At 41.4% G+C, this 16,538-nt stretch overlaps 1 protein-coding gene across 1 annotated transcript in view; it reads left to right on the top strand.

Annotated features, from left to right (window-relative positions):
* DNAI1 (dynein axonemal intermediate chain 1) overlaps window positions 1–16,538 on the top strand; it is a 147,868-nt gene that overhangs the window by 25,027 nt on the left and 106,303 nt on the right. The window contains exon 13 of the mRNA XM_067316457.1: window positions 398–441. Coding sequence (XP_067172558.1) covers window positions 398–441 — 44 coding nt within the window. The remainder of the gene's footprint in view (window positions 1–397; window positions 442–16,538) is intronic.

Raw genomic sequence — 16,538 nt, 5'->3', positions numbered from 1 at the left:
AGAAGCTCCTTTATTCTTGCCTCCAGTGATGGAAACTGACACATCTCTGCCTTTTCCCCTTCCCTGAAGACTCATCTTTAAAAGTAACTTTTCAGTGATTATGAAAAATACAAGTCAAACAGTGCTGGAGTTTGACATCCTATCTCCATCTGTGCCCTTTTTATCCTTTTCTTGTACTGCTGTGGCCTTCTGATGTTCTATTTCTTTTATGAGTCTCGAGTCCAGAAAAATTATTCACGCAAACTTTACTTGTGCATATGTTCTCAGGGTCAAGCCCTTAGACTGTACGCAGTCCTGTGAGAAGGGACTCCGATGTTAATGTGTGAAACGCTTTGCAGTTCTGTTGAGCTATGTGGTTAATAATGAATGCAATCTTATATTAATTCTCTCATTACAGGAATCCAAAGTACAAGGACCTTTTTGCAGTGGGGTATGGCTCTTGTAAGTAACAAATATGAAAGTATTATTGAGAAATTTAAAATATTACAGTGGCGCCTTGAGATTAAATCATATAATACTCTGGGCATGGATTGCATCTCATAGGTGATCTCAAGTGATTTTGTAGCACTTGACTGAGATTTAACTCAAGATAGGGACTGGGCCTTTACATGATATAAACATCCGGAAAGCATAGACAGTGTTAGCCAGAGCTTTTGGCTTATGACAGTGCTGAGTTTCCCTTTGGTCAAGGACTGGCTTCTAGAAGCACCACTCGGTCCTTTTTATCTTTCCTCCTGGGCTCTGACTGGCATTTTCCTGCTCCTGCCCTTCTGACTGCTGAAGGACCAGATCTGTCATGTTTTGCCAGAAGCCAATCCTGAGAGACTTCTCTATGTGTAAACTCATTGCTTTCTTGTTAGATGATATCTTCTTTCAGGGTGTCTCAAAGGATAAACTCTCCAGTAGGGCACATCAGGCCTAAGTGTTGCAAAAAGACTATCTCAGATTGGACATAGGATAATTATGAGCAGCTATGAACATCTGCTTCAGGGGTTCCTTTGTTTCTCCATATTAATGTGTATCTAGTATTACTGCTCTCACATTCAGAAAATGGAAAAGAATTTTAACAAACTGATATTTTCTTACCATTTTGTTGCTGTTTTGTTGTGTATGTTACACCTAACTGCTCAGTTTCTCTCTTCTTTTAACAACATATTCAATCTGTTCCCCTGTATGGCTTCCCTGCAGCAGGTGTTGAAAGCACAGCAAGGGAAAGTTTTTTTTTAAAAGGCCATGGGCAGTGAAGCCATGGAATAGTGCCTTAGGACAATACCATTGCCGTCTAATGTCATCTTCTGTTGCCTTCCCTGAATGCAACTCTCCTAAACCTGGGATCTGTATCAATAGCCTTGCTTTCCTCCTGTTTGGTAACTCTTATTGCTTACAGACAAACTGACTGCTGTATTTTGAATTCTTGCCTTCGCTTCTGCCCCTTTACTCCTGTCTAGACAAGATAGTAAGGTCACTGCACATAAACATTATCTTTTGCATTCCCCACTCTCTTCTACTTTCCAGCTGTAACTGAAGTGCTGACTGCAGTGAATAGCTTTTTAGTCCAGGGACAACATTCTGGTAGTTTCCCCCTAGGTTCACTGCCTCCCAGGGAAATTCCTGTAGGAAGGAGTCCTGATTGGAGACAGGATTCCATCAAGTTTTCCTGGGGTTTCCTCACCAAGGTAGCGTTTGCTTTTCACTGTTATCATGTCAGCAGGCTACTCCATAATTTATCAGGACCCCTGAAAGTGCTTCTGGGACTCACTAAGACTCTGCTTTTCTCCACTATTGGTAGAATGAGTAGAGTCACATTGCTGGCATTCTCGTATAGGGGATGTAGACCTTGAAACCTCACCTTTACTTGGAATGGGTGTTGTTAGCAAAACGGAATACAGAAGAATCACCAGAAGCTCAAACTGGATTGCAGAATGGTACTCATTATATCTGCAATAGGCCAGGTGTGTTGACCCAGTCTCCCCATCCTCTCTACCAGGATAGTTGTCCTTCTTCCTTGACTGTTATTTATTCATTTATTTAAATAAAAGATGACTCTAGAGTAAGGCACTAAGGATTTTATGTCTAGCTTGGAATAGGTAAAAACTGAAATGAAAATCAGTCATGTTGCTACAGGTAACAGTATTTGAGAATGGCAAATAGCAGTATGAAACTTTTACCCCAAACACTGCAACCGCAGGAATTCTTTGTGGAGGACAGAGAGTGGGAAAGCCGAAGAAGGGGCCCTACCAATAGGAACATCTTTGCCCACCAGCCATTTCAGTTGCTCTACATGTACTTGAAAATTACAGCTGAACATTTTTGCTAGTGTTATGTGGGCTGAAAAAGTTAGAATCTGTTGTGAATGTTCTGAACTAACAAGGGAAATAGTTTGGTGTTTGTTTTAAGGGAACACTTTTTTTTTTTCTTTTTTGAAAGGATGCTGAAGGATCTCAGCTGTAATAGAATGGCTAATGAAATTCTTTGTTGAGAAATGCAATGCCTGTGGGATAAAAAAACTCAGCACTGGCCTCCAAGGAAATTGCTATTATTCAGGAAAGTGATCTGGAAGTCACTGTGGGTTTTTCTTTTCAAACACTCAGTGGTGCTCAGTGATAGTCAAAAAGGCAGAACAAATATTGATGGGAATTACTATGAAAGAAAAAGTAAACAGAACTTCTGGATACAATAGAAACAAAATAGAAAGCAATGTATGAAACACCAATAGAAACAGCAATAGACAACAAGTTCCGTGATAAACTGACATCTTGATTACTATGTGCAGTTCTAGTTCTGAACTCTGAAGAAGAATATATTAAGCTACGGAAGAATTGGAAAAGATCCAGAAAAGGGCAAAAAGGATGAGCAGAAATATGTATAACAACTTCTGTATCAGAGAGAATAAATGGACCAGACTAGGACTCTTAAAATAGACAAGGAAGAGGGGATGTGATACGGGTCTGTAGAAACCTGAGAGGTATGGAGAAAGTGAAAAGGGGTCAAATATTCACTATTTTCTGTAACACCAGAATGAGTGAGACTTTATGAAATTGTTGAGCAACAGGACCAAGGCAAATTTAAAATACAATAATGTGATACATAATGACATTGTGGAACTTTTGTGCCAGTTCTCCATGCTCTGGAGGACAAAGGTGTACATGGATTCAAAAGGGATTAGACAAATTCATGGCAGGCCGGTTTGCTGATGACCATTGGAAAGGACAAATCATCTGATTCACTAAGTTCATAACTGCAAGTTGCTGGAAGCTCTGAGAATGTACATATTTTCCTTGATTCTTATGCTCTTTCTTTAAGCAGTTGCTGCTAAGTACTCTCGGAGACAGTATCGTGGGCTGTAGGGGCCTTCAGTGTGGCCCAGAATAGTTATTCTTATGTATTTCTCTCTACTCTCACAATAAAAACAGATGAGTTGCCTTCATTTGTACTTGTGAGGATTGTATTCTGCTTGCAATATTGCAACATTACATTTTTGTCTTAAAATGACATTTTTCTCTTAAAGCTCACTCCATCTGAGCCCTGGAAATGTTCCTTTTAGTTTGCCAAGAAGCCTAAATTGGCCTGACGATCTCTTTAATTCAGCAGGCAGCAGCTATTCTAAAGGGCAGATTAGGATCAGCTTTTGCAAAGGAAAGTGTAGGGAGGAACGCTCAGGATAGTCCTTGCCTTGTGCAGCGGAGCAAAATCTTATTGTGCTCACAGTTCCTGTGCTCAGAGGAGTGTAGGAATTAGGCAGAGCCTTTTCACTGCCCTGCTACCCAGGGACATAACTTATGCCAGGGTCAAGTGCAACACACATATGTAGAGAGAGGCGGATCCTAAGTCAGTGGCTTGTCATCTAAGTGTGCAAGATATTCAGATGACTACTTATCCCAGTTTTATAGCAGACAGAGAGGGCAGAGTTCATCTCACCTAGCTGTAGCCAGCTAACAGGAGCTGAGTCTCTGCTGTAGGCTTCCCCTTTAGTCAGTCGCAAGAGGTCAGCACATCCAGAGGCCATCTGTCCTGTCCTAAGAGTGGTGTCAAAGAAAAGGAGCTAAAAAACCCTCTGGAAGTGGTGGTCTCCCCCCAGACAGTGAGCCCAGGCAGAGCACCTAGACTAGATGCCTATCTCTTGGATGGCTGAAATGAGGAGAGATGAATCCAGGCCAGAGTGAATAGTCCTAGAGACACATAGGGGCTGGGGTAGAACCAGGAGCAGAACCCAGATCTTTGGAGTCTGCATGCAGTGGCCATAACTACATCAGCAGTTTTTTGTGCAACATGGATTCGGCAGCACTGCCAGGATATAAGCAACACATTTTTCCTCCTGCCCAAAGTATAGTTTTTGAAACAAAAGGTCCCTGTTTACTGTGGGTCCACTTCACTCCAGTATGGGGAGTTCTGAACAAAGAAGCCCTAGCCTCTCCCCTGCATTTTTGGAGTTCTCACCAATGATCTGTTTGGATAAGTACCACATTGCTGATGCTAATGGCACTTTGCTGGCATAAGAGTCTCCTCTGAACACGGAAATATTGTCATTGTAATTTGCAATTCAGTGTCTTTGCTTTTTGGCTAGAATTAATTTTTATTCCCATCAGGAGGAGCTGTCTTTCTGTTTTGTTTTTGCATAAATGAGATTGCTGGGTTTATGGCTACATTGGCAGCCTGCAGTGTAGGGTTCGGAGAAGCTCTAATGGATGTTGGACTTGTATTCTGCCTTGCTGACAAGAGCACCACCAACACAAATGCAGGGCTTAGCAGTCACCTTCATTCATGTTCCAGAAGTAAATGTGCTGGTGGCAGCATTCAGAGATGGCTTTTTGTGTGCAACTCCATCTGCCAGCACAAGAGGTGAGTAGGGAAAAGCAGTATCTGCATTTTTTTCTGTTGTTTCTTTGCATTGTGCAGATATAACTTGCCCATCATAAGGATGGGTGAGGAGTACAGGCTCACACCCAGAGCACTGGCAATCTGAGGTATTTGAAAAAGGTATCTACTCCCAGTTGTACTGGATCTGAAATGGCTCTGGTTAGTGGGGCCTAATTGTGGATGGAACTAGGCCATGTAAAGACATCTATACTGATCTACCTTTCTTGTAAAATCAGGAGGATGAGCTATGCTGGTACAGGGCCCTTTTCTACTGGTGTGACTGCATCCAAAGTGAGAGTTGTTATGACTCTGTGACTGAATTAAATTGGTGTAAAATCTGGGCCAGACCTTTGACAGAGATGAGCTGATATTTGATAGGACATGTCTTGACACTCCCAGGTGCTGAGGAGTCATGCTTGAACACTGAGACCACAGGAGGGCTCCTGCGGCACTGATCTAGGGCGTAGTGGCAACAAAGCACAGGGGACCTGGGGGTACCTACTGGACAGTCTTGGTTTTTTCCTATTTTCAAATACACTGCCCAAATGAACATGGATGTTCTTTCATTTATTGCCCTCCACTGATTGAGGCGGACAGAAAGGCATTACAAAAAGGATATTTCCCAATGGGACATACTCAGGGTGCTTCAGAGGGAACAGGGAGAGGAGAAAATGAGCCAGGTGGCTTTCACAACAATGTACTGCGGCTTCCTGTTCACTTCTGTGTTTCAAAGGTATTGCTCACTCTGCTGGAGGTCTGCTGGAGGTCCCGCAGCATATCTGTCACTCTTCAAGTCAATTGAATCTGTTCATTCTCAGTGCTCCATGAGCACTTACTGCTAAGGGATGAAGTACAGCTCCTCAAGGAGCTGGCTCCTCAGTAACACAGAGAAACTTTCTCTCCAGGAGGGGTAGTGAAGACAAGATAGCAAGATGAATGTGCAATCAAATTGGCACGGTCAAGGAAGTTGCTTCTCTTCCCTTGCAGACAGTTTCTCTGGAAGGATCTGATCCTGAACAGACAACTGAAGGGAGGGTTCATCACTACACACCACTGGCCATGAATATTTGAGGAATCAGGCCTTTAAACTGGAGTTTAGAATAAAGAAAATGACTGTTAACAAAACTTGCTCACTCCAGAAGGGAAAGAGTCACCCTCCAGGGACTGATGGAGTATATTTGGAGGCGTGCCTTTTCTCTCTCTCTTTTTGTGCAAGAAGCCTGGATCCCTCCATCTAGGAAGCAAAGAGTAGAAAAAATAATTAGTAGAGAATTCCCAATACACTCTTCACTCCAAAGATTTCCTAAAAATTAAGATCAGCTCCATATTACAAACCATTTCAGCTTGTATGCAGCCTGTTGCAAGGCCAAAGAATTTTGTTAGGCCAAATACTTAGTTTTCTGGAAATAGCCAAATATAAAGTGTGGAATAGGAGAGGCTGAAGTACCCTGTACCCAGGTTCTTCCAAAGGAAGGAAATTCATTAGGTACCCTTTACCCTGATGGTTTCAGAGGGTGGTTCATACTTCATGCTGTAGAAAGACATTGAAACCTTAAAGTGTTTGGCAATCTGAGTTAGGGCAAATTCTTTCTAACACAGAGTGCAGGATCCTGAGCATGAAAGCAAGACATTTGGGCCAGGCATCAGAAAGGACTCTTGGTATCACTGCGTAATCGTGCCCTGCCCTACAAAGTGGAGGACTTCAGCCATTGGCAGTCTTTGTTGATTAAGACAAATGTGCAAAACCTGCAAATCCAGGAGCCAGGTTAGGCATCAGGAAAAGATTCTTTCCTGATCCCCATAGATGAACAATTGAAGCATAAGTTCTGATGATAACTCTCTTAAGGCAAACTTTCTGAACATGGGGAAGGCAATGTTCTTCTTGTGGTCAAGGGAGAAAGTAATGGACAGCAGGGCTGGATCCCATCCCACCACCGCACGTTGACTGGAGGACTTTTCTTGAAAGCTGGGTCAAAGCGTACCTTTTAGAATGATACTCAGTTTCTTTGTCAAAACTCCATCAGATGGTGAGTCCTTCAGCACCCCTAGTGCCCCCCCCCCATTCAACCTTGCTATTTCAACTTTGAATTGATCTTCCTGATGGTAAATGGTATGTCATTTCAAGATTGAATTTATCTAACTTAAATTTTCAGCCATTGAAACTCATTATTCTATTGTCAGCAAACTCAAAAAACCCTTTCAGCAAGTCCCTTCTCCCTGGGTAAGTGCCCATATGCATCAATGAAGACATCTTTCATTCTTCTCTTCTTTAGGCTGAACTCATTAAGCCATACTCAAGAAGGTTTGTTTTCCACCTGCCATGTCATTTCAATGGGCTTTCTCTGACCTCTCTCCAACACATCCACATTCTTCTTGAGTGCAGATACCATAACCAGACACACTGATCTAGTTGCCATCTTGTGTGCTTCATATAGAGACACAGTTGCATCTCTGATGGTCCTCTCACTTTTATACCAAGCCACTGTGTACCAACAGCTCATGGTAATGGGATTAGCCACAGTAACTGGAACACAACTTTGAGTTTGTGCTTTCCAAACTGTAGCCTTCCATCCTCAATGTGACCTTCATTCCTGGTTCCCAGGAAATCGGACATGCGATGGTGCCCATTTAACCATGAGGTTCAGAGCATACTGTAAGAGCAGCTGTCTTCATTATACTTTCTGTGCCACCCACTGTTGTGTCATCTTCAGGCTCTATCAGCAAACATTTTATATCATTATCTAGATCAAAATAAAAACATTGTGCAGCATTGGACTAAACTGATGCCTGGGAATCTGCACTAGAAACTAGCTCTTTTCATTTCTCTCTCTGTTTACAGCTTCACTTTAGGGTCTGGCAATGAGCCAGTTTTTAATCCCTCTAGTATGTGCTCTGCTAATTCCGTGTCATAAAAGCTTTTAAATCAAATATGATGTACGCAACTGAAAGCCTAGGGAATACACAGATATATTCTGTCAGCAGAGTTACTTCATCAATCATCCTGACAAAAAGGACAGCAGCTTTGACAAGACATTTACCCTCTGTATAGGTCTTTGTGACCTAAGCATGTGGGGAGATAATTCAGCAGGAGACCTGGGATCCTTACACTGAAGGAATCTCGTCACACACAGATGAGGAGGATGAATATTAATTCACATTTACTACTTATTAGAAGCTATAATGCTTTATCTGATCTTGAAATGTAGATAACTGAATTATTCCGCAAGATCTTGGTCAAATTATGTGAATATCAATGAGTCATGAAGTCCAGCTCTCTCAAACTCACAGATACATTAGAAAGTCATGAAAAATAGAACTGAAAAGGATTTCAAAAAGTCATTAGTCCATTCCTATGCAAGACAGGACTTTTATTTAAAACATGGGTTGGAGAACTAGCCTTAGTCAAACTTAATCAAGATCGCATGCAGTGTAATTCCTGGCACGGTTGAGAGAAAAAGCCCTATAGCTCACAGGGAATCCTTATGACAAGGAGGGAAGTGTGTGTTTGAGATGGAGAACCCTACAGGTCTGTGAAAACTCCGATTTGAAGATGTAGCCTGTGGGATAAAGGAGAGGCAGTGTTAGAAACTGTACCAGGTGTTTGTTTGTGGATAATTTTCTTCTCTGTAGTGGCAGATTTAAGGGCTGTGATGTGGCATGTGGATTTACATAACAACCTGCTATTAAATTTTCTAGTTTCTTACGAGTGACTGAAGAGCTTTAGAAAGTAAAGGCACTAAGAGGACTGAGTGCTGGCTAAGAAATTCTCTGAAGATCTCTGAATCAGCTCATGGAAAGTCTCTTCCAGGTGGCTTTGGAGATGTATAACTATTTAATTATGTTCCCAGAATGGGCAAAGAACGCTACTGGGAGCTGAGTTCCCTTTTTCCAAGCTTCATGAGTTTATTTTTGTATTGAGAATATGAGATTGAAGACCTTGTCAGAGAGAGAAAAAGCATTTTAGATTGGTTAAATGAAATTCCTTGTCTTGTATAAGGCTGTGTGCACATGTGATTCAGGTGAGGGGATTGCGCTACAGCAAGGTCCTGGCAGCTCCCCAGTCACGCAGGTGGTCCAGCAAGGAGCCATGGCCTTTTAAGACCCCACAGTAATGCTACTGCATTTTTCTAAGCACAATACCACAGAAAACTAATAGAAATTCACGTGGCCCACAGTTGCATGTGCACACCTCAAAGGGAGATTCATGTTGTAATCTGTATTCAATTTCCTATTTGGCATATATTTGTATAAAGCACGAAAACAACATAACAGATCCCAGCTTTGGGAAAATGCGTCAGTTCAGAGGCTTGTGCCTAGCATTGATTTGATGCTGCTAAAATTAAATATGTCTTCAATGCTAACAGACCCAGGAGGATCACTCTGACTTTTTGGTAACAATATTGAGAATTGTGTTGTGCCATTATGATGGCTGAATATTTCTTTTTAGCTGTGAATGTATTGTTTATTGACATTTTGGGGCATTTGTATATAAATTGTAGGACTGTCACTGTTTGCCAATACTGATGATGCCAGTTATTAATGGTAGTTATTTAACAGTTAGTGTTATATTAGAATTTATCTTGAGAAAGAAAAATGAAACAGTCACAGAATTAAAACTTAATGTTTGCTTAGTTGCCAGTGATTTTACTTGATTATATTTGTTATAGCAGGCAGACTGAAGCCCCTCTAAGTAATACACCAAGTTGCTACTCTAAGGGTGTTCCTATTACAATGCAGAAAATATGCGTCAGCCAAATAAGCAAAGAGAAAAAATTAAAAGGGAAAATGTGAGTTTTATGTGTGAATAATTTAAGAACATTTTTATGTACACTCAGTGTCCCCAGAATCAAAAAGAAAACCCTGGAGGACGTGGGCATGCTCTGTATTAATTTATAAATACTGTGTATGCTATGTGACTTTTTAATAGCTGTAAGGAGTATTTCTTGACTACATTGTATTAATTAAAAGAGGCTATTGGGGAAAAAAAGGCAGGAAATCAAACCCAGTGATAAGATGCCCCCAGGGCAAACATATCAAAAGTCATTAAAAACTAGACCTAATGCTAGTCTATGTTTTCATCCATGAGGAAGAAGTAAATGGAAAATCATTGCCAAGAAAATGTTTTGATGAGATAAATAATCTAGGAAGTGGTAAGAAACGGAACAATCAAATCAAAGACATAAAGTGATTTAAATCCCTTTGGTAGCTGAATACAAGAATTCACTATGTCCAAGCATATGCTCATACTTCTAAGAAAAGAAATTCAAGCCGCACATCCATGGTGGAGCCTTATTTTGAGGAGCAGTTATTTTTGAAAAAAATAGAAAACTGCAGGGGATACCATTTCCAGACACGTAAAGGACAACAAAGTGATGGGGAGTAGTCAGCATGGATTTACGAAGGAGAAATTACTTAACCAACCTGATAGCCTTCTACGATGAGATGACTGCCTTGGTGGATGAGGGGAGAGCAATAGATGTTGTTTATCTCGACTGTAGTAAGGCTTTTGACACTGTCTCCCATAACATTCTCATAGACAAGCTGATGAAGTATGGGCTAGATAAGTGGACAGTGAGTAGGCTTGAAAACTGGCTGAACTGCCAGACTCAGAGAGTTGTGATCAGTGGCACAAAGTTCAGCTGGAGGCCAGTCACTAGTTGTGTACCTCAGGAGTTGATACTGAGTCCAGTAGTGTTTAACATCTTCATTAATGATCTGGACAACAGGGCAAAGTGCAGCCTCAGCAAGTTTGTGGACAATACAGAACGGAGAGAAGTGGCTGACAGATCAGATGGTTGTGCTGTCATTCAGACGGACCTAGACAGACTGGAGAAACAAAGGGAAGTGCAAAGTCCTGCACCTGGGGAGGAATAACCCCCTGCACCAATACAGACTGGGGGCCCAGTGTCTGGAGAGCAGCTTTGCAGAAAAGGACGTAGGGGTCCTGATGGACAAGAAGCTGACCATGAACCAGCAAAGTGCCCTGATGGCAAAGAAGGCAAATGATATCCTGGGCTACATTAGCAAGAGTGTTGCCAGCAGGTCGAGGGAGGTGATCCTTCCCTTTTACTCAGCACTGGTGTGGTCACATCTGGAGTATTATGTCCGGTTCCGGGATCTCCTATACAAGAAAGACGTGGACCTACTGGAGCAAGTCCGGCAAAGGCCACAAAGATGATGAAGGGACAGAAGCATCTGTCATATGAGGAGAGGCTGTGAGAGCTGGGACTGTTTAGCCTGGAGGAGGCTCAGGGGGGATTTTACCAATGTTTATAAATATCTGATGGGAGGGGTAGAAAAGATGGAGCCAGACTTTTCTCCATGGTGCCCAGCAACAGGACAAGAGGCAATGGGCACAAACTGAAACACAGAAAATTTCATCTGAACATAAGGGTACACTTTTTATCTTTGAGGGTGGTTGAGCACTGGGACAGGTTGCCAAGAGCGGTTCTGAAGTCTCCATCCTTGGAGATATTCAGAACTGGATTAGACATGGTCCTGGGCAACCTGCTCTAGTTGACCTTGCTTAAGCCTGGGGGTTGGACCAGACGATCTTCAGAGGTCTATTCCAACCCCAACTAGTCTGTGATTCTGCAGTGGTGAAACCCCAAGGGTATACTGCAGTTAAGAAAGGCCTCTGAGATCCTTGGCTCTATATAGAGGGGAATTTCGGAAAGGAACTGAGAGGCTCTTTTACCCTGGTATTTAGTGTGCTGGAGTGATCAACCTGGAATGGTGTGCTCACTTCTGGTTTTGACATGCCAAGGAGTAGGGTCTTAAACTGAAGAGGGTTCAAAAAAGAATGAAAGAAGAATCTTAGAACTGGAGGACTGACCTTAGAAATAAATTTAAGGAACTCAGTCTGTTAGCTTGTCAGTGAGAAGCTTATTAGGTAGTTGGATCACGGTCTACTAACTCCCTATATCAGGAAGACAGATCATGTAACAAGGGGATCTTTAATCTGCCAGAAAAATGCTGTAGTGAGATCTAAGAAAAGCTGGAGCTGCATGAATTCAGAGCAAACGAAGTGTGGCTTTTTAATAGCAGTTGGGTAATTGAGAACAGTTAACTTTGGAGTGTGGTAAACTCCCAACTTCTGGAAATTTTCAAATGTGTATATTTTAAAGATATGATATTTGTCTGTAATTTCTGCTCTTTGGCAGCTATGTTTGTTTGATTTAAAACAAGAATTAATGTAGAAAAATCTTATGTTCTTCCTAGCTTATGTTCTTCAAGAGTCTAATATATTAGTCTTCCCTTTTTGGGGGCTGTTCTCTGCACTGTCTAGTGTTAGAGAGTTTAAAGTTCACTTGCAGAATATCTGTATCCTCCTCCATGGTCTGGAGGTCTCTGAAAACCTTTCTAGTGTAATCAGTGTTAGAAATTTAAGCCATCATACATTTGGTTTATTGAGATAAGTAATTAATTGTGGTCAATTGAACATAATTACATTGAAAATTACAACACTTTTATATCTATTTTCCAAATACCAAATATCTCTTACTACTCATACAGGCTCTGGGAGTATACCAGTGGCAGTACCTATTATACTGTCAACTCTGTTAGTAAATATAACCTAATAAGTACAATACTTTGAATGAATCACATGAAAGATTAATTCCAGTTGGTGGCTTAATTACTGATTTGTAATTTAAATTCTCTAAGCTTTGCCTAATTTTCCTAGCCTTAACCTTCTGATTCATTTAATTTTAAATCAACTCATAATGTAGTCTTTTGTTGTAGCATTTTGTTAACCATGAAATAATAAAGAGCTCTGTTGATGTGTTTGGGGGAAAAGACATATTAAGAGGTTTTGTACAGCCTGGGGATCAAAGGAACCGCTCAGCCATCCTGTCATGTCTCTGGTGCATTGCAGGCCATTAACTTCTATCCACCTACCTCTGTGTCTAGCCCAGTTAGTTTGATTAATGCATCTTGATCCTCAGGAGGCTAAACATTTGTATGCCATGGAGTCTTACCTGTCTGATAAAGCCAGTCTGACTCCTTCCCTTTCTTAGCTTTGTCCCTGAAAACAGCTACAGCTAAGTTACTGTGGGAATTCTTTTTTCGTATTTGCACAACAGAAACCAAGCAGAGATGTGTTAGCTGTTTTTGTTATTGATGTCAAGGCAATGGTCTGATAATGAAAACCTACTAAAAGACTTTCCTCCGTTCTATACCGAGAGACCCCTTGAATTGGCAGGACAAGATGATCAAAAGATATTGAGGACAGACAAAATAGCTCTATACACTCTCTCTTAAAAGTGTCATTTTATACTCCTATCTATTTTAAAGATTTATTTTCTAAAATGTAGATGTTCTTATATCCATATTCTGTTAGCTGAACAGTATTTGTTTATTTTTGCATTTGGGCCCCCACCCCAATACTAAGATTATGTTATTATTGTAGCTTGATTTTTCAGTATCAAAAGTCTGGAATCCAGTTGACTAAAATCCTGGAATCAAGTCTACTACGCACACTGTAATCTAGTGAGCAATTATATGGTCAGGGCCCTGAGGGCACTATCAGGCCTTACTGTCCCTGCCCACCTCCCCTGGGGCCTCCCGCTGCCGTGCCCAGGCCCAGGACCCTATTTCAGCCCAGCCTGGGGCCATTGGTCCCTGCCCAGCAATGCTATGGTGGTGCCAGGCTCCAGCCCCACCATGACCCTGCCGCTGCCTGGCCATGGCCCTGCTGATACCAACCATGCAGCCCAGCTTCAGCCTGCCCTGTCACCACAAACTCCTTTGATGATCTCAACTCTTGGCTGAACCTTGCCATGATCTCTGGGCCTGCCCTGCTCACCTCGCTTGGGGCCGGTGGGATGGGCCCTGGCTGGTGAGGACCCTGCCCTGCTGACTGTGTTATTGTGGTCGGGTATCAGCTCCCTATCCCTTAAGGAGCAGTCAGCCCTTGCTAGGCCCTGACACATATTCTGTTCCTCAGATAACCCAACGTTTAGGTAGATAAATAGCAAAGTAAAATCTGGATAGAAAACAACCCAACATAACTTGGCCATAATTATTTACTTATGCCAGTTACTTAATTATTTTTTCCAAATTAACTTGTACTTTGAAGGACTTGGGTTTTCTTCTGCTTGCATTATTTTTCACTGCTAAAACCTTGATATGGTCCCTGAAGCAGATTACTTAATCCCGAGTGGTTCTAGTTCTGTCTAAGAGATAACAGTAGCAAGATTATGAATCTGTATCAAAGATTTGATCTTGATTTACCTCTTTTCATTAGGACTTCAAGAGGGAAGTTCCTTAACGTGGGTAGATTCACAAAGGCTGGGAATTTTATAAAATCCTTTTACCTTAACAATAAACCAGACTTATACAGCACTTTCTTCAGGGGAATTCCAATGTGATACAGTAGTGGCTTCCGGCCATTAAGCTGAAGGGTGTAGGATTGCACCTGAAGGAGAATATGGTAACTGGTTAGGCAGACTTTGAAGAAAATTTAGCAGGGTTTATTGTGATTGCTTAGGCAGGAGTCAGGATAAAATGAAACTGTTTTTTTTGTTTGTTTGTTTTTTGTTTTTTTTAATGTTTAGCAGTACTAAACTGAGATTTTTAGAGATCCCGAGAAGAAGGACTGGATTTACATCTCATGGGAAAGCTAATACTGGAGTACTGCACCCTCCATGGCTCTGGTTATTAATTCATTGCTAACCCAAAATGGCTATTACCCCTTTCTAAGGCATTAGCACCACTTACATGACTCATGTTATTGTCCATTCCACCCAAATATTTTCTCATCCTGATCATACTTCACTTTTAAATCAGTAGTGAGAGAATAGCAAACTTCTTGGGAAGTGGTGTCATTGATCAGTGTTAGAAATAGAGTCTGAAAGTACCATTACTGGGATGAACAGCAGCGCAGAAAGTGATGGCTTAAAGACAAACAAAACATGGGGGAAATCTGTCTTCTGTATGATGGTAATCCTGGGAGATGAGCAGAAATGAAGCATGCAGTGAAATTTCAAAGGTCTCAGTCATCTCAGAAGACTTTAAATAGGAGATGGCAGAAACTGGTGGTGCGTTCTGATGGTGGCAGGAACTCTCATTTTAAATGGATTACGCTTGCATAACTCCTTGTTTCGGTCTCTGCATAAAATATGCAACTCCCCCCCCCCCTTTCATCTGAGTTACTGGCTTTTGCCAGTTTGAATTGCTGCTTATTCTGCATTAATAGCTATGGGCTGTTGTGCAGCTGTTCTAGGCTGAGTCAGGTGAAGTATTTCCAGTACAAATAGTGTCTTGTTCTGCAGCATTCATGTTCTATGATGATATCTCAGATGGAGCACAACACAATTTCCAGGGTCACCTGTGCTGAGGAAACATAAATTCAAACTAGAACAAGCAAAGAGAAGGGTTGTAGGGATCAGAGGGGAATGAGAATAGCCTCCATACAAGAGAAGACTAAGACAATTAGTTTGTTGAGCCTCGTAGCTCTCCATAAATATATCAGAAGTGATGAATGCCTGGAAGGCATAAGAGCTACTTAAGGCCAGTGCAGGCACAAATATTAGTTTAAGGGAGAGTTTAGTACGCTGTGGATTTGCTATGGTTGCCTACCAAGGAAAATTTCTGGACCCAGTGACCTGAGAGGTTTCTCCATATCTTCTGTTTCCTAAACGCAACTTTGGTTGTGAAATCAGCCACATGGATAAGGAACTTCACTGAGTGAATAAGTTTTATTTAATGCCTAGTGCATAGTTTACAGTAGTTAATCAGCTCAGTATTATTAAAGCTCAAAAGTTCTAAAATCCTTGGTAAGAAGGTAGAGCTATTAATCTTTCATGGTTATGAGAGTACAGCTTTTGTAGTTAAGAGTTGGCTTTGAAAAACTTGATGATCATATAAATCGTTTGTACTGAGTTCCATTATGATTTTTTTCACATTAACTGTTGTAGGCATAGATACAATCAGGTGATCTGCACCTTTCAATTGCATACTGAGCCTTTCAAGCTCACTTTAATGATGAGTCCTTTTGTGGAGTCTGTAATTTGGCAAGCAGTTCCCTAGAGGGAAAAGAGGGTGGTTTGGGGGCTTTTTTTCTTTTTTTTTTTCTTTTTGCTATAGAAAACGTCTCTGTTTCAGTCCTGTAATAGGGAAGGTGTTGCAGGAATTCTTAATAAGCACACTGCTGTGTGACTGAGATCTAGAGGATGTACCAGCTTGAAATGAATTTTGATATCTTTCAGCTGTAATGCTTTACTACCCTCGAACATGCTGCTCCAATCAGTTTGTTTGTGTTAGATTACTTCGTATTGTGACAATACTTTCTTATCTGTGCACTGAGATGAAATCGTCTTCTAATTCATCTGGGGAAAAGATAAATCACTACACGTGAGGTCTGCAGAGCTCATGATCAGGCTTTCTATACAGACGTTATTAGCAGTGGTGTAACTGTTGGTGCTACGCTGGCCAAAAGGGCCCACTTATGGACCTAACTGATATTTTCCTTGCTTTATTTGTTAAGCTTTGTTACTCTCATACCAAAATACTGGGCACTGTAGAAGAATCTACCCAGAGAAGGTGAGTTATACAGCATGGCTGTATGAATCAGCATGAGCAGCATGCGTGTCAGTTAAACCCTGGAGTGAAATTATAATACAGAAAACTATTGACATGAAAACATAACATGAAGTAGGCAAAATTCCCTCTGTGTAACT

Source organism: Apteryx mantelli, chromosome Z, assembly GCF_036417845.1.
Source record: "Apteryx mantelli isolate bAptMan1 chromosome Z, bAptMan1.hap1, whole genome shotgun sequence".
NCBI lineage: Eukaryota > Metazoa > Chordata > Aves > Apterygiformes > Apterygidae > Apteryx > Apteryx mantelli.
This window is presented reverse-complemented; position numbering and strand designations above follow the sequence as displayed.